The sequence below is a fragment of the Rissa tridactyla genome, chromosome 2 (assembly GCF_028500815.1).
Source record: "Rissa tridactyla isolate bRisTri1 chromosome 2, bRisTri1.patW.cur.20221130, whole genome shotgun sequence".
Lineage (NCBI taxonomy): Eukaryota > Metazoa > Chordata > Aves > Charadriiformes > Laridae > Rissa > Rissa tridactyla.
The window spans coordinates 723,738-741,454 of NC_071467.1; the positions used below are offsets into that span (position 1 = coordinate 723,738).

The following is a 17,717-nucleotide window of genomic DNA, read 5'->3' on the forward strand; positions in this document are numbered from 1 at the left end:
GGTCCTGCACTTGGGCCACAACAACCCCATGGACGTACAGGCCTGGGGCAGTGTGGCTGGAGAGCTGCCCGGCGGAAAAGGACCTGGGGGTTCTAATTGACACGCGGCCGAACGTGAGCCAGCAGTGTGCCCAGGTGGCCGAGATGGCCAATGCCATCCTGGCTTGTATTAGAAATGGTGTGACCAGCAGAAGCAGGGAGGCGATTGTCCCCCTGTACTCAGCACTGGTGAGGCCACCCCTTGAGTCTTGTGTCCGGTTCTGGGCACCTCAATATGAGAGAGATCTCGAGGTGCTGGAGCGAGGGCAGAGGAGGGCAACGAAGGTGGTGAAGGGCCTGGAGAATAAATCTGATGAGGAGCGACGGAAGGAGCTGGGACTGTTTAGTGTGAGGAAGAGGAGGCTGAGGGGAGACCTCATCGCTCTCTACAGCTACTTGAAAGGCCGTTGTAGAGAGGTTGGGGCTGGTCTCTTCTCACGGGTCACCAGCGATAGAACACGAGGGAGTGGGTTCAAGCTGCAGCAGGGGAGGTTCAGGCTGGACATGAGGAAGAAATTCTTCCCAGACAGAGTGGTCGGACACGGGAACGGGCTGCCCGGGGAGGTGGTGGAGTCGCCATCCCTGAAGGTGTTTAAGAGCCGTTTCCACGTGGTGTTGGGGGATGTGGTGCAGGGGAGAACTCCGTAGAGTGGAGTTGATGGTGGGACTCAATGATCCCGAGGGTCTTTTCCAACCTAAATGATTCTATGATTGTATGATCTTCAACCAGCCCAGGTTGCTCCGAGCCCCAACCTGGCCTTGAACCCCTCCAGGGATGCGGCAGCCACAGCTTCTCCGGCCAACCTGGGCCAGGGGCTCACCAGCTTCATCATGGAGAATTTCTGCCTTATTTTTAATCTCAATCTCCCCTCTTTTGGTTTAAAACCCTTCCCCCTCGTCCCGTGGCTCCCCTCCCTGCTCCAGAGTCCCTCCCCAGCTTTCCCGGAGCCCCTTGAGGGCCTGGAAGGGGCTGGAAGGTCTCCCTGGAGCCTTCTCTTCTCCAGGCTGAACCCCCCCAGCTCTCTCAGCCTGTCCCCACAGCTCCTTGGACACCCCCGAGCGCCCAGTTTGGAGAAGGTGAACTCCAGCAGTTTCTCCCGAGCAGAAGGCCCCTTCCTACCTTCTATGTGCTCCACCAAGAGAGGGACCTGCTTGCTCCAGAGCTGCTCCAGCGCGGGGTGGACGCTGTAATGCAACACGTTCAGCAGGCGCAGGGCAGCCGCCCCCCGGCAGTCTCCTACGTAGGGCTGGGAGGATACAACCTGAAAGGTCGGGAGGACGGAACAAAGGGCGTTAGAGCCGAGAAAGCCATCTGCGGGGTGGGAGTCAGAAACCGCGGCAGGAAAAAAACCCCAAAAAAACAAAAAAAAACCCAAACAAACCCCGAGGAAGGCAATAACCGGGAGGGGATTGATCTCGACACCTCGACGAAAATACGGCCAACTCCTTTTGCCCCAGCCGCGGGTAGAGAAGCGTGGCCAGAAGGGAACGTCTCTCCATAACCCCGCGTTCATCCCGGGGGCGAAGGGGAGCAAACCCCGACCTCCCCGGGGCGGAGGAACAGTTTCTCAAAGCCCCCCCCCCCGAGAGCAGCCGGAGACCTCAGGCGCGCCCCACGTACGCAGCTCCGGGTGTCCAAGTGGGTGTCCGAGCTACCCGGAGACGCTCCCGCGTGGGGAAGGGATGGGAGCGCATCCAAGCCGAGGGGCGTAGGGCGCTTCTGGAGACGGGTACTCGTATCCGGAGATTTAGTGGGGCAGGCTCGGTGCGGGCTTCTCTTGGTCCACGTGGGACAGGGGAGGGAGGGGGGTTGCTTCGGCCCGCGACGGAGAAAGGAAAAGCTCTGCCTTCAGGCCACTCACCAGCAGTCTCGTCGTCAGAGCATAGGGCGAAGGAAGGTTTGCTGCAAAAAGAAGGGAAAAAAGGGTAAGACGACATCACCCAGCGAAGGGCCGCGGAGCTCGCAGAGCCCCCCACGGGGGACTTTGCTATGGCGGGGGTGGGGGGGACTGGCACTGACCGTTCAGGTCGTAACGGATAAGGGAGGCGTTTTCTCCCTCCTCTTGCTTCTTCACGGCCAAAGACATGAGGCTCTTGCAGAGCGGGGTCAGGGCGTTGGTGAACTGTACGGGAGTCACGAATTCCAGGAGGTACGGCCAGAGAACCTGCCGGGAAGAGGAGAGCAACGGCACTCGCCCGGCTGCGGGACGGAGGGACGGGAGGGGGAGATGCCGGGCGAAAGGCCTTTTCCTGACGGAGAAAATCCCCGAGTCCCCTTAGCCAGCGCTCTCTTGTTCAGGAAGGGAGAGCTCGGAGAATCCGAGAAGCGTTTAGGTTGGGAATGACCTTTTAAGATCATCGAGGCCAACCCCTGCCTGCGCTCTGCTCCCCAGCACCGAAGCGCCGGCCCCAGGGCGTTCCCTTTCGTAGAATCACGGAATGGTTTGGGTGGGAAGGGACCTTTAAAGGCCATCGAGTCCAACGGGCAGGGACGTCTTCAACTAGACCAGGTTGCTCCGAGCCCCGTCCGCGATCAGCCAAGCCATCTACAACGGCGCCAAGTGCGGAGACTTCGTCTTCTCCCGCAAAGCTGAGCTCGTGGCCCAGATGGTGGGAAGAGCAAGCCCTGGAGGGGGGGCCTGGCTCGGGGCTGCTCTAGAGGACGCCGCAGGAGGTTCCCAACCCACGTTGCTGAGGATTACGGACGGGGGAAGCCGCTCCGTCTCTGGGGCTGTGCTCTGGGGGCCTCCTGGGTTCCGGTGGCCACCAGCCCAGGTTGCTCCGAGCCCGCGTCCAACCTGGCCTTGAACCCTTCCAGGGATGGGGCAGCCACAGCTTCTCGGGGCAACCTGGGCCAGGGGCTCACCAGCTTCATAATAAAGAATTTCTGCCTTATTTTTAGTCTAAATCTCCCATCTTTGAGTTTAAAACCCTTCCCCCTCGTCCCGTGGCTCCCCTCCCTGCTCCAGAGTCCCTCCCCAGCTTTCCCGGAGCCCCTTGAGGGCCTGGAAGGGGCTGGAAGGTCTCCCCGGAGCCTTCTCTTCTCCAGGCTGAACCCCCCCCAGCTCTCTCAGCCTGTCCTCCCAGCAGAGGGGCTCCAGCCCTCCCGGCATCTCCGGGGCCTCCTCCGGCCCCCGCTCCGACACCTCCGTGTCTCTCCTGTGCTGAGGCTCCCAGCACCGCTGCCTTGCTCCAACCTTAGAGAAGCTCCCGGGGAAGGCACCCACGGGTCCTTGGGAGGACAGGCTTCCCGAACCAAACCTCCACCCTGCTCTCGGAGGGATGGGGACAGTGGCAATGGCTCCTACCAGGGTTTGGGAGTGGTGACAACCCACCCCACCAGGGCAGGGCAGGACCCCCAGCAGGGACTGCCCGGACGGGGGCTCTGGGGCCAGCCCCGACCGCCCCAGAGGTGGAGACGACTGGGCAGACTCACGTTGTTCATCCTGTCCACGGTCGTGCTGAGGAGAAAGAGGGTATTGACGCTGATGCTCTGGACGCTGTCACTAGTGAGGTCATCGGCATCCGGCGGCTGCTTTTTGGGCTGCTGGAGGAGAGGAGGGCGCCGGTCAACACCGGAGGCAGCTGGGAGCGGCTCTGGGTGACTCCCTCAGAGAACGGGTCTCCCAAGTCACCAAGACGGCGCGGCTGGCAAAGAGCGGGCGAGAGGGAACGGGCAGAACCCAAAAGTCTCCTGGTTCGTGGCCCGTCTCCATCATCTGCTCCACAGAGTCACAGAATGGTCCAGGTTGGAAGGATGGTCACCCAGTCCAACCATCAACTCAACGCTGACAAAACCCATCGCGAAACCTTATCTCCATGCGCCGCGTCTGCCCGGCTTTTCCATCCCTCCGGGGATGGTGACTCCCCCACTGCCCTGGGCAGCCTCTTCCAACGCCCGACAGCCCTTTCCATGAAGGAATTTTCCCCAATATCCATCCTAAACCTGCCCTGGCGCAACTGGAGGCCGTTCCCTCTTGTCCCGTGGCCTGTTCCTTGGGAGAAGAGCCCGACCCCCCCTGGCTGCCCCCTCCTTTCAGGGAGCTGCGGAGAGCGAGAAGGTCTCCCCTCGGCCCCCTTTTCTCCAGGCTGAACACCCCCAGCTCCCTCAGCCGCTCCTCACAAGTTCTCCAGACCCTTCTCCTCCTTCTCCAGAACCCCTCGCCACCTCCGTTGCCCTTCTCCGGACACGGAGCACAGAGGGGCTCCAGAGCTCCTGCACCCCAAAGCATCGCCCCAGCTCCTCTTTGAGGGAAAACGGGCGGTTTCAGTTGTGCCCACGGTCCCGTAGCCCAGCTGGACAAACGGGGCTGGAGGTGGGACGTGGCGGTCCTGCCAGCGCAGCCCCCGAGTCCCGCCTGGCACCCTTCGGCTGCAGGGAGATGCAGGGACAGCATGTCCCAACGGCGTCTCTCCTGCTCCTGTGGTTTGTCCCAGCTCCTCCTTGCTCCAGAGGCGGGAACCACAGCACACCACCACGGAAAAGAGGGGGATGGAGCTGCGGCGCTGCTGCGTGAGGGCCGGGGCGGTGGGGACGGCAAGAGGGACATGCTGAGGGTCCGAGGCGCGGAGCCCCCCGCGAGGACAGAACCGTGGGGGTGCGGTTCATTCCGACGCTTTGGTCCTAGAGCAAAGGATGCTCCGGGCAGGGGTCGGGGTCGAGAGGCCGCAGGAGAAGGAGAACGAAGCGCAAAGGCTTCTGCCGCCTGCACCGCTCTGCTGGGGACAGAGGTGGCCAGAGGCTGGATGGCAGAGCTCTGCAGGGGCGCACTGCCCGTCCAGAGGCTTGGGCTGCCCAAATCGCAGCATCACGGAACGGTTTGGGTGGGAAGGGACCGTCAAAGGCCACCCAGTGTCCCCCCCTGCCCTGGGCAGGGACATCTTCAACTAGACCTGGTTGCCCAAAGCCCCGTCCAACCTGGCCTTGAACCCCTCCAGGGATGGGGCAGCCACAGCTTCTCTGGGCAACCTGGGCCAGGGGCTCACCAGCTTCATCATGGAGAATTTCTGCCTTATTTTTAATCTCAATCTCCCCTCTTTTGGTTTAAAACCCTTCCCCCTCGTCCCGTGGCTCCCCTCCCTGCTCCAGAGTCCCTCCCCAGCTTTCCCGGAGCCCCTTGAGGGCCTGGAAGGGGCTGGAAGGTCTCCGCGGAGCCTTCTCTTCTCCAGGCTGAACCCCCCCAGCTCTCTCAGCCTGTCCTCCCAGCAGAGGGGCTCCAGCCCTCCCGGCATCTCCGGGGCCTCCTCCGGCCCCCGCTCCGACACCTCCGTGTCCTTCTGCTGTTGCAATAAGAACTGTTATAAACACAGCTACAGCCCGGCACTTGCCCGCTCCCACCCGGGTACGGTTCTTTCGGAGTTTTACCCGCCCCGGGGGTGCTCACCGCGTCGGAAGGCAGGGCGCACTGCCGGACAAGGAACTCCATCATGGCCTCGCCGCCGGGCTGCTCCAGGTAGCCGTGGTGAGCCATGGCGCTGATCACCTGCACCACCGCCCGCTTCACCTGCACGGACGGACAGAGCGGCGTCGGCGCGGGGCCGAGGGGAGAAGCCGCGAGCTGGGGGGAAGGGGGTTTTCTGCCCGCTGCAGGGTCTTCCTCACAGCTGCCTTCACCGCCTCCTCCTCCTCCTCCTCCTCGGTAGCGGGGAATGTTATTTCAGGTCCTACACAGCCCTGAGGTGGGTTTGGGCTCTGCCAGCAGCCGGCAGCGCACGGGACAGTGGGGAGAGATATCTCATCTCAATCTCCCCTCTTTTGATTTAAAACCCTTCCCCCTCGTCCCGTGGCTCCCTTCCGTGATCCAGAGTCCCTTCCCCAGCTTTCCCGGAGCCCCTTGAGGGATTGGAAGGGGCTGGAAAATCTCCCCGGAGACTTTCTTTGCCGCCAGCGCACGGTGCCGGCCCATGGTCAGCTTTTCCCCCCAGCACCCCCAAAACCCTTCTCTCAGGGCTGCTCTCCATCCCTCCGTCCCCCGGCCTGTCCGTAAACTTGCCGAGTATCTTCCGGGCACGTTGGCAGGACTGCCGAAACGCCAGGCAGGAGGGAGACGAGGAAGAGGAGGAGGCGGCAGAGGACAGCCGGCTTGGCAGAAGCAGGCGACGTGGCTGCGTGGGGCCCCAGAAATAACCCCCCCACTCCCCCCCGCCGAGGTACCCCACGGAAGAGCAGAAGCTCAGCTTACCTTGTTATTGCTGTCTTGCAGAGGAAGTTTCATGGATGACAGAATAAAGGGCTTTTTAATCTCCATTTGAGAGGCTGAAAAAAAAACCAGACAGAGCCTGAAGCTCGGCGACGCTCTCGAGCGGCCGGGGACAGAGCGGCTGATCCCCAACACCCCCCTTCCCTGACGGGGCCGGGGCGGGGGGCCGGGGCCACCGGGCTGGTTTCCTTCTCCCCTCACCCCGCAGCCAAGGACGGATTTGTCTCATCCCAAGTTCCAGCGGGGGGCGGAACGAGGGGGGCTGATGGAAAGGGACCCATCGGTGGAAGGCGAAAGCCAACCTGGAGCCTCTCGCCACCGTCCCGCTTCGAGACCCGGCTTGCGGCCGCCCCGGTACTCACGGGCGCTGTTGATGATCTGTCTCATGATGAGGAGCGTCCCCACGCGCGTCCTCTCGTTGCTGCTCTCCAGCTTGGGGAGGAGGAAGGCCAGCACGCGGTCAGGGAAGGAGCAGGCTGCGGGAGCCGAACCAAGCGTCAGGGATGCGGGATGCAGGGCGTCCCCGGGGCGGGGGGACGGGACAGGGGGGGACGGCACAGGAGCCGAGAGACTCGGGCAACCGCATCCCACCCCGCACGTCCCCCACGGGCGACGGGGCTTTGCCTGCTGCCATGTCACCCCGCGCTAACCGGCCCCTCCCGCCCCCTATCCTGCTTTTCGCACCCAGACCCGAGTTTTTCTCCGTCCCTTTCAGCGCATTTCCTGCGCTCGCCGGGGAGCCGAAGGAGTTGCGGTTACGCCTGCCAACAAGCGCTGCCCCCGGCTGTCAAAACGTTTTGATTTGTTAAAAAGAAAACCAGCCTGCGCTGCGGACGCTGGAATTGGAGCAACGTTCGTGGGCATTCGGGAGGTACGTCTGGGGGAGGGACGGGATTGCTCCGGGGCCGGGCAGCTTGAAGACGGCTCAGGCAAAGGCGGCTCGGCTCCAGGTTTGCCTTCCCGAATGTTTAGCAGGGAAGGGAAGCGCCTCAACTGTGACTCGGCAGCAGCGCGTCGCGCCCCTGGGCTCTTTTTCTGGCAATGGCACACGCGTCCCGTCGGTGCCACGGCCGTTCGGCGGGGAGAGCCAAAGCCTAGACCGGTTGAGGTTGGAAGGGACCTTTCAGATCACCCAGTCCAACCATCAACCCAACGCTGCCGAAACCCATCACGAAACCTCATCTCTAAGCGCCGCGTCTGCCCGGCTTTTCAATCCCTCCGGGGATGGCGACTCCCCCACTACCCTGGGCAGCCTCTTCCAACGCTTGACAACCCTTTCCGTGAAGGAATTTTCCCCGATATCCATCCTAAACCTGCCCTGGCGCAACTGGAGGCCGTTCCCTCTTGTCCCGTGGCCCGTTACCTGGGCGTCCCCCAGCCAAAGCTCCCGGGGGGAGGCAGGGCTCCATCCACAGAGCTCCATGCGCGGGCTGGGGACGCTTACGCCGTGTGTCAGCCCACATCTCCTGCCCCGTCCGGCCGTTGGGGACCCCGCTGGGCTCCGAACGGTTGCAGCAACCCGCAATAACAACTGCATGAGCTGTACACGCGAGATACAGCAACCAGGAGGACGGACGAGCAGAGTGTCCCCAAAGCCAAACTACACCAACTGCCCCCGGCTGCGGGACCCGGAGAGGTCTCAGTGGGCTGGCACAGCTCATAAAGGCTCCGAGGAAACCTCTGAAATGGAACCAGGAGCTTTTGGGAAGGTCCCTGGGAAGGGGACGACCAGGCCTGAGCCAGTGAGGAGCTCCAAGGGGGAACGGAGCTGGCCCCGTGCCTTTCCTCGAGGAGCTCCGGCGTGGGATGCTCTCCCCGAAGCAAGGCAAAGGCGGCGGCAAAGCTACTGCCTTCCGCAAGCCTGACGCCATGGGCTAGAACGGGACAGAAAACACCACCCTCCCCCCCTTCCCGTCTCCCCACGCAGCGAAGAGATGTCCACCACGTCCCCGAAGCCCCGCTGAGACCAGGGGGAACAAACGTCGAATCAGAGAACGGTTGAGGTCGCACGCTCTAGTGGCAGGGACCGTAGGTTGTTTTTGGACTCGATGATCTCAAAGGTCCTTTCCAACCAGGAAGATTCCATGATTCCATGATTCGATGAGGTTGGAAGGGACCTTTCAGATCACCCAGTCCAACCACCAACCCAACGCTGCCGAAACCCATCGCGAAACCTCATCTCTAAGCGCCGCGTCTGCCCGGCTTTTCCATCCCTCCAGGGATGGCGACTCCCCCACTGCCCTGGGCAGCCTCTTCCAACGCCCGACAACCCTTTCCACGAAGGAATTTTCCCCAATATCCATCCTAAACCTGCCCTGGCGCAACTGGAGGCCGTTCCCTCTTGTCCCGTGGCCTGTTCCTTGGGAGAAGAGCCCGACCCCCCCCCCGGCTACCCCCTCCTTTCAGGAAAAGGACGACGAAGCGCCAGGACACCCCCCCCAGCCACGGCGCAGCACACCCAAACCTCTGCCGGGGCTTGGGGACAGCCACGCCGCCTCATCCCTTACCCAGGACGGTGAAGCATCGAAGTACCTCGGTGTGATTTTTAACCGTCAGGGGGACGGCGGGATCCGCAGGAGCGCAAATCTGGTGGAGAAAAAGCCGGTGGTCAGGGACGTTACCCGGAGCGGGCGCCGGCAGGCTCGGACCCAGCCCCGGAGAGGCAGAGCGGTGCTCGGCAATGGGCACGGCGCCGAGATTTGGGACAGAGCAAGCCCTGGGCTGGGGTTGGGAGGGGGGGCGACGGCATCCCAGGACACGGATGCCCAGAGCGGGGTTTCCACAGCAGGTGGAGTCACCTCGTGGGAACCCACTTGGGATGGAGGTGCCTCCTCGGGAGCTCTTTCGACTGTGTCCCACCAGCCAGGCGGGACCGCTGGCCGCCTCTTCCGCAACCTCTTCACGAGTCAACCCATCCGGGCTCTTTTCAAATCCTTCAGGCTCTTCGTTCGGTTTACTTTGCGGCAAGGACAACGCGCGTCTGCTTGCTCCCATCCGCCGAAAAAAGACATTTGGGCGCGAGCCAGAGCTGCCGCGTTGAGGGCAACCGCGTCCCGGAGCCGCCCCTCCGCAGCCACCGGCTGCTTTTAAACCCGGCCAAGCCCGTCCTCAAGGACAAGTTCCGACAAACGGCACCGTTCCCGTAGGCGGTTGTTAAGGCGTCGCTTTGGGAAAGGGTGTATTTTAAAGGAGAGCCTCTCTCTGCCGCTTCCGAGACTCACGGTCCGTTAAGTATTGTAAAAAAAAAACAAAAAAAACCAAAAAAACCAACTGTTCAGCCCTGTTTTCGGCAGGATTTTAAGGGTGTAGTCATACAAAAGACCTCGCCCGCCCACGGATGAAGGACGGGCTGAGGAGGAGTCCGGGCTCGGCAACCTGAGAAGGGCTCCTTGCCCCCTGCGGCACGGCCACCGCTCGCTGCCGTGGCGAGTCGAAGCCCGGGCTTATCCTCAAAGCGCAAACTTTTCGAAAGGTCCGTTGATTTTCTGGTGGCTCCCGTTCCAACCGCCGCGTAACTGGGAAGGTCAGAGCCGTTTTCTCGTGCGGGGAAAACCGGGCTTGTGACTCCGGCCGTATCTCAGAGAGCGGAGCCCGAGGGCTCGGCGGCGCCGCTGCCGGCGCCGGGGAGCAGCAGAGGAGCCTCAGAGGGGCACGACCAGGCGCTCAGGCGGCTCCGGGGGAAGGCACCAGCCCCGCAGACCGAGCTCAGGCCGCAGGGGAAGCCCCCCTTCCCCCCCCCCGGCACCTTGCTGAGGGCGGCCGCGCTCTGCCCCGGCCCTTACCTGGGGGTGCAGGGTGCCCAGGAGAGAATCCAGCTGCACGTCCAGGCTGCGGCTCCCGATGTTGACAGAAGCTTCCAGGATCTGGCAGAGGCTCTGCTCAGCGAGAGACCGGGTTGCAGTTAGAATCACGGCATCACGGAACCGTTTGGGTTGGAAAAGACCTTAAAAGACCATCCCTTCCCAACCCCCCTGCCCCGGGCAGGGCCACCTCCCACCAGCCCAGGTTGCCCAAAGCCCCGTCCAACCTGGCCTTGAACCCCTCCAGGGATGGGGCAGCCACAGCTTCTCCGGGCAACCTGGGCCAGGGGCTCACCAGCTTCATCATGGAGAATTTCTGCCTTATTTTTAATCTCAATCTCCCCTCTTTTGGTTTAAAACCCTTCCCCCTCGTCCCGTGGCTCCCCTCCCTGCTCCAGAGTCCCTCCCCAGCTTTCCCGGAGCCCCTTGAGGGCCTGGAAGGGGCTGGAAGGTCTCCGCGGAGCCTTCTCTTCTCCAGGCTGAACCCCCCCAGCTCTCTCAGCCTGTCCTCCCAGCAGAGGGGCTCCAGCCCTCCCGGCATCTCCGGGGCCTCCTCCGGCCCGGCTCCGACACCTCCGTGTCCTCCCGATGTCCCCGGGGCTGGAGGCAGCACTGCAGGGGGGTCTCCCCCGAGCGGAGCAGAGGGGCAGAATCCCCCCCTCGCCCCCCTGCCCACGCTGCTGGGGATGCAGCCCAGGCTGCGGGGGGGTTTCTGTGCTGCCACCGCACGGTGCCGGCTCATGGGCAGCGTTTCCCCCCGCCCTCCCCCAGCCCCCCCAAGCCCTTCTCTCAGGGCTGCTCTCCATCCCTCCGCCCCCTATCCTTTCGTTATGATGCAGGGAGGGGGAATCTCACACGGAAAAGTCCGTGGACTGGGGATGGGTCCTCGTCCAGCAACGCCAGCACCGGGAGCCGCTCACCTTGGATATGTAGAAGGCCTCCGTGTGCTTCTTGTAGAGGGCGAGGATGCCCGGAATCAGCTTAGGGAGCTGCTCCTCCAGCTTTTCGCTGGGCAGCAGGTAACTCATAGGTCCCATCGCCTCCACCACGGCCAGTCTCAGCTGCGGGGAAAGACGGCGCCTTAACGGTGTGGTCGGACCCGGACAGAGGGGGCCACCGCACCATCGCTCCGCTGCCACGGAGCTGCTCTTCCCGGTGCTCCTCCGAGCCTCTGGGCCGCGGCGGGGACAGCATTTCGCCCGCCTTTGCCGGTCTAAGCACGAGGGGCGCTCAGCAGAGAAAGGGGACGCTTAAATGCGTCACCCACGCCAGCAGAGGCCACCTCCCAGCTGCGGCGTATGCCCCGAAGGCCTTCAGGAGCGCCCCCACGCTCTGCTTTCCAGCCGTGGGGACCAAGCCACCCCTTGGTGACCTTCCGCCCGCGACACGAGGACAGAGGGACCCCAGCGGAACTGCGGGGCGCGAGGAGAAAGGCACCCAGCCCTAAACCGGAGCCTAAATCGCTGAGATGCCGCAAGGCCGATGTCAGACCCGCCGCCCCCCGCCACGCTCCGCACCCAGGGGGGGTCCCGCCGCGTCCCCGTCCCCCCCCGTCCCCCCACCTTGGCTTCCCGGTGCTGCAGCCAGCTGTTGAAGAGCACTTCGTAGGCGCTGAAGATCTCGTTGGAGAAGGTGTCCTTCCTCACCGTGGGGTCGGGGGCCTTGTCCAAGTTGGCCAGGTACTCCTGGATGCTCTCGCTGAAGTGCTGCAGAGCTGGGGGACGGACGGCGACACACCATGGGGTTGGTTTTGCCCCCCAACCCCCCCGCCCCCCCCGCGTTCGTGTCAACCCCGCTCAGAAAGCAGACGGGCGACGTGCCGTTTTACCGGGCGGCATCTCAAAGTTGGAGGCTTGCGGGCGTTGGGGGGGGGGGGGGGGGGGCAGAAGCACCCGAGACTCTTCCCATCGGGCTCAGAGACTTCCCGAGTGGTGGCCTGGCTACCGGGGATCCTGGAAGGTAGCCAGGCCGGAGACACACGCTGCTTTGGCCTTCCCGAGCCAGGGATAACCAGCCCCCGGCGACCCACGGCAACCCGATTTTCATTTCTACGTCATTTCTACGCGTTCCTCAGCAGCTACGCTGGCCAAGAGTTACAGCCTCGCGGCTGCAGGCAAGCCCGAGCACCCCACCACACGCCGAGTTTCCCCCGGTCCCCGGGCCAGCAAAGCGCCGCGTGCGAACGCATGTTATTTTTCCTCTCGCGAACTGGACCAGCGACGAGAGCGGGTTGGCGTAAAGGCACGCATCCGGGCTCGGACGCAAGGCTCGGCTGTTCGCCGGGGACACCCGCCTTCCACCTCCCCCCCGCACCGAGGAAGCTTTTGCCACGGCTTCACGGGGCTCCCCGAGGCTTTACGGGGTTCCCCATGGATTTACGGAGCCCCCGGGGCAGCCGAGGGAGGGATCACCTAACACCAGGAGCAGGTCTCAGCTGGCAGCTCAAACAACCCTCAAACAGCCCAAGCAGCGTCCCTCGTACCGGCCCTTCGCGGGCAGCCCTGGAAAAACGCCACCTACAAACCCCACGTGGCCACCCCGTCCGCCCCATGGCCCCAGCCCACCCCTCTGCCCGGCCATCGGCTCCTTCCAGCCCCGTCCCGGCATCCCTGGGCACCGGAGCGCACGTGCACGGACCCTGCTTCCCCTCGCCGTGCTGTCCCTTAACGCACGGCGAGGCTCTTGCAGCTTCCTCACCCTTCACTAGCCATTTCGTAACGAAGGAAGCCCCGAGGGACCCGGCCCAGGCTGGAGAGGTGGCCCCCTGTGAACCTCCTGGGCTCCAACCGGGCCAAGTGCAGGGTCCTGCCCCGGGGTGGGGGCAGCCCCCGGTGCCAGCCCAGGCTGGGGGTGGGGGGATGGAGAGCAGCCCTGAGAGAAGGGCTTGGGGGGGGCTGGGGAGGGCGGGGGGAAACGCTGCCCGTGGGCCGGCACCGTGCGGTGGCAGCACAGAAACCCCCCCGCAGCCTGGGCTGCATCCCCAGCAGCGTGGGCAGGGGGGCGAGGGGGGGGATTCTGCCCCTCTGCTCCGCTCGGGGGAGACCCCCCTGCAGTGCTGCCTCCAGCCCCGGGGACATCGGGAGGACACGGAGGTGTCGGAGCAGGGGCCGGAGGAGGCCCCGGAGATGCCGGGAGGGCTGGAGCCCCTCTGCTGGGAGGACAGGCTGAGAGAGCTGGGGGGGTTCAGCCTGGAGAAGAGAAGGCTCCGCGGAGACCTTCCAGCCCCTTCCAGGCCCTCAAGGGGCTCCGGGAAAGCTGGGGAGGGACTCTGGAGCAGGGAGGGGAGCCACGGGACGAGGGGGAAGGGTTTTAAACCAAAAGAGGGGAGACTGAGATTAAAAATAAGGCAGAAATTCTCCATGATGAAGCTGGTGAGCCCCTGGCCCAGGTTGCCCGGAGAAGCTGTGGCTGCCCCATCCCTGGAGGGGTTCAAGGCCAGGTTGGACGGGGCTTTGGGCAACCAGGTCTAGTTGAAGATGTCCCTGCCCAGGGCAGGGGGTGGCACCGGGTGGCCTTTAAAGGTCCCTTCCCACCCAAACCATTCCGTGATTCTGTGATTCTCTGCTGTGACTCTAAGCAGGACCAGAGCCCTGGCTCCCGGCATCCCCACGGGCCACCGAGCGGCGGAACGGGACCCACGAGGGGTGAGGCTGGGGCAAGGGGAGAGGAGAAGGATGGCAGCCTGCTCCAGGCTGGAGCCACCTCCGGAGCTCACCGGGTCCGAGCAGGATCAGCCGCCACAGCCCAGCAGGAGCTCGCCGACCCTGGCTAGAGAAGGTCGGCTGCTGCGGGACCGTCCTACAGCAGCACCCCTGGCAAGGGGGCTGCTGCTCCCACAGGATACCAAAAGCTCCGACCGGAAAGCAGGAGCCTGCTCAGCTCCTCCGGGCAGGGAGACCTCGTAACACGCATCCCGCATTAATGGGGTGAAGAAACACCACCCTCCCACCCCCCAACGCCCTGGTACCCCGGGGAGGAATTTTCCGGCAGTAAGACGGCGGCAGAAGATGGGAGACTGAAGGAAAGACGCGGTTGGCCCCACTTGATGGAGGAGCGCAACGTTTCTGGTACAAAGACGGCCCGGGGCAGCCCGAGCGGTTCTCAAGTTATCGGCTGGGGACTCCGGAGCCCCGTCGGGCCTGATCCTTTACTCCGATGGGACGGAGAGTGCGACCCAGCCCCTAAGGATGTGAGATGACTCGATGGCGCGCCAGTTCTCTGGGCCCCCGCGCCGAGCACGAGCTCCATGCGCCCACGTTAGCACAGCCAGAGGAGGACGCAGGTCTGAGGAAGAGGAGGAGGAGAAGAGGGGAAAGAGCCCAGGACCCCAGAGGAGGAAGCAGGTCTGAGGACGAGGAGGAAGAGGAGGAGGAGGAGAAGGAGGAGGAGGAGAAGGAGAAGGAGAAGGAGAAGGAGAAGGAGAAGGAGAAGGAGAAGGAGAAGGAGAAGGAGGAGAAGAGGGGAAAGAGCCTGGGACCCCAGAGGAGGAAGAAGATCCGAGGACGAGGAGGAAGAGGAGGAGGAGGGGAGGGGAAAGAGCCCAGGACCCCAGAGGAGGAAGCAGGTCCGAGGAGGAAGACGAGGAGGATGAGGAGGAGGAGAAGAGGGGAAAGAGCCTGGGACCCCAGAGGAGGAAGCAGATCTGAGGATGAGGAGGAGGAGAAGGAGAAGGAGGAGAAGAGGAGACAGAGCCCGGGACCCCAGAGGAGGAAGCAGATCCAAGGAGGAGGAGGAAAAGGAGGAGGAGGAGGAGGAGGGGAAAGAGCCCGGGACCCCAGAGGAGGAAGCAGATCCAAGGACGAGGAGGAGGAGAAGGAGAAGGAGGAGAAGAGGAGAAAGAGCCCGGGACCCCAGAGGAGGAAGCAGATCCGAGGAGGAGGAGGAAAAGGAGGAGGAGGAAAAGGAGGAGGGGAAAGAGCCCGGGACCCCAGAGGAGGAAGCAGGTCCGAGGACGAGGAGGAAAAGGAGGAGGAGAAGGTGGAGGAGGAGAAGAGGAGAAAGAGCCCAGGACCCCAGAGGAGGAAGCAGGTCTGAGGAGGAGGAGAGGAGAAACAGCCTGGGACCCCAGGGAGGAAGAAGGTCCAAGGAGGAGGAAGAGGAGGAGAGGGGAAAGAGCCCGGGACCCCAGAGGAGGAAGCAGGTCTGAGGAGGAGGACAAGGAGGAGGAGGAGGAGAAGGAGGAGAAGAGGAGAAAGAGCCCGGGACCCCAGAGGAGAAAGCAGGTCCAAGGAGGAGGACGAGGACGAGGAGGAGAAGAAGAAGAGGAGAAACAGCCTGGGACCCCAGAGGAGGAAGCAGGTCCAAGGAGGAAGAAGAGGAGGAGAAGTGGGAAAGCGCTTGGGACCCGAGAGGAGGAAGCAGGTCCAAGGAGGAGGAAGAGGAGGAGGAGAGAAGAAAGAGCCTGGGACCCCAGAGGAGGAAGCAGATCCGAGGAGGAGGACGAGGAGGAGAAGAAGGAGAAGAGGAGAAAGAGCCTGGGACCCCAGAGGAGGAAGCAGGTCTGAGGAGGAGGAAGAGGAGGAGGAGGAGAAAAGGAGAAAAAGCCTGGGACCCCAGAGGAGGAAGCAGGTCCAAGGAGGAGGAAGAGGAGGAGAAGAGGGAGGAGAAGAGGGGAAAGAGCCTGGGACCCCAGAAGTGGAAGCAGGTCTGAGGAGGAGGAGGAGGAGAAGGAGGAGGAGGAGGAGAAAGAAAAGAGCCTGGGACCCCAGAGGAGGAGGAGGAGGAGGAGGAGGAGAAAGAAAAGAGCCTGGGACCCCACAGGAGGAAGCAGATCCGACGAGGAGGAGAAGAAGGAGAAGAGGAGAAAGAGCCTGGGACCCCAGAGGAGGAAGCAGGTCCGAGGAGGAGGAGGAGGAGGAGAAAGGAAAGAGCCCGGGACCCCGGAGGAGGAGGAGGAGAGGGGAAAGAGCCTGGGACCCCGGAGGAGGAGGAGGAGGAGGAGGAGGAGAGGGGAAAGAGCCCGGGACCCTGCCTGCCCTCGGAGGCTGCGGCGGCAGGGCTTGCCCAGGCTCCGCTCCCTCCCGGCCTCCGGCAGACGTTTATTTTCAGGCCGGCAGGATCCGAAGCCGCTGAGTCACGCCGCGACCTCATGCCAAAACCAGATCGTTTCCATCACGCGCCTCCTCGCCCTCGCCCCGTCACGCAAGAGAAGCGCCGTGCGAGCACGTGCCCTGCCCGCTGGAAGAGACCGTCATCGCCCCGCTTCTGGCCTTCGTGGGGGGCCAGGAGCTCCCCCCCTCGCCCCAAGCCGTTCCCCGTGGCTCGGCCGGATGGGAAGGACGCAGGGATGAAGGAGACGACGGGCGGCAGAAGGGCGCGACGCCGCACCCTGGAGCTGGTGCCGCGGTGAAACCAGCCAGGGCAGGGAGGGTCCGGCAGCTCTTTGGGCAGAAACTCTTGAATTCCCACGGCTGCCCACCTCGGAGGGCTGGGGAGGTCAGAAAGGTCCCCCCTGTCCCACCCCCCCGGCACCTCTCTGGAGCAGGGAGCAAAGTCTAGACCCCCATCTAGACCCCCCCCCCCCCCCGCAACCTTCCCTCTGTCGAAAACACCCTTCTTCAGGCGAAGTCCTCCTAAACTTCGTCGAGAAGTTTGTCTGGACAAAAGCGAACGCGTCCGGCCAAAACCGTCGCCTAAGAGTCCTCCCCCAGCTTCAAGCCAGGTGGATGCGGGGGGGTGACAGGCAATGTTATGCCTGGGTTTTTTTTGGGTTTTTTTGTTTTTTTTTTAAAAAAAAAAAAAGCTTGTAGTCAGGAACCCGAGGAGCAAGAGCCACTTCAGGCAGCAAAGGTTTAGGACACAGCAAAGGTTTAGGAGCTCATTCCCTTCCCCACAGCGGGGCCGCCGAGGGCAGCACCTCTCCCGGGTCAGAAAGCAGCACCTTGCGGACTCCTCTGGAGCGGTAAAGCCAGGATCACTCTCCAAATCCCCCTCTCCATCCCCGCGTTCAACCCAGGATCACGTCCCCAGATCCCCCTCTCCATCCATACATTCAGCCCAGGATCACTCTCCAAATCCCCCTCTCCATCCCCACGTTCAGCCCAGGATCACGTCCCCAAATCCCCCTCTCCATCCATACATTCAGCCCAGGATCACGTCCCCAGATCCCCCTCTCCATCCCTGCATTCAGCCCAGGATCACGTCCCCAAATCCCCCTCTCCATCCCTGCATTCAACCCAGGATCACGTCCCCAAATCCCCCTCTCCATCCATACATTCAGCCCAGGACCACGTCCCCAAATCCCCCTCTCCATCCCTGTGTTTGGCCCAGGATCACGTCCCCAAATCCCCCTCTCCATCCCTGTGTTTGGCCCAGGATCACGTCCCCAAATCCCCCTCTCCATCCAAACATTCAGCCCAGGATCACGTCCCCAAATCCCCCTCTCCATCCCCGCATTCAGCCCAGGATCACGTCCCCAAATCCCCCTTTCCATCCCCGCATTCAGCCCAGGATCACGTCCCCAAATCCCCCTCTCCATCCCCGCATTCAGCCCAGGATCACGTCCCCAAATCCCCCTCTCCATCCCCGCATTCAGCCCAGGATCACGTCCCCAAATCCCCCTCTGCATCCCTGTGTTTGGCCCAGGATCACGTCCCCAAATCCCCCTCTCCATCCCTGTGTTTGGCCCAGGATCACGTCCCCAAATCCCCCTCTCCATCCAAACATTCAGCCCAGGATCA

The 17,717-nt window shown here is 63.2% G+C and overlaps 1 protein-coding gene across 5 annotated transcripts in view; it reads right to left on the reverse strand.

Annotated features, from left to right (window-relative positions):
• The window catches only part of MROH1 (maestro heat like repeat family member 1), a 68,992-nt gene that overhangs the window by 40,006 nt on the left and 11,269 nt on the right, over window positions 1-17,717 (reverse strand). For 3 of the 5 annotated variants that reach the window (XM_054191186.1, XM_054191185.1, XM_054191183.1), the window contains exons 7-17: window positions 11,601-11,752; window positions 10,959-11,099; window positions 10,021-10,113; window positions 8,746-8,824; window positions 6,601-6,714; window positions 6,221-6,294; window positions 5,423-5,542; window positions 3,475-3,585; window positions 2,059-2,203; window positions 1,901-1,941; window positions 1,159-1,300 (exon numbers count right to left, since the gene is read on the reverse strand). In XM_054191186.1, coding sequence (XP_054047161.1) covers window positions 1,159-1,300; window positions 1,901-1,941; window positions 2,059-2,203; window positions 3,475-3,585; window positions 5,423-5,542; window positions 6,221-6,294; window positions 6,601-6,714; window positions 8,746-8,824; window positions 10,021-10,113; window positions 10,959-11,099; window positions 11,601-11,752 — 1,212 coding nt within the window. The remainder of the gene's footprint in view (window positions 1-1,158; window positions 1,301-1,900; window positions 1,942-2,058; window positions 2,204-3,474; window positions 3,586-5,422; window positions 5,543-6,220; window positions 6,295-6,600; window positions 6,715-8,745; window positions 8,825-10,020; window positions 10,114-10,958; window positions 11,100-11,600; window positions 11,753-17,717) is intronic. The other 2 variants (XM_054191187.1, XM_054191184.1) reach the window with 1 other exon arrangement.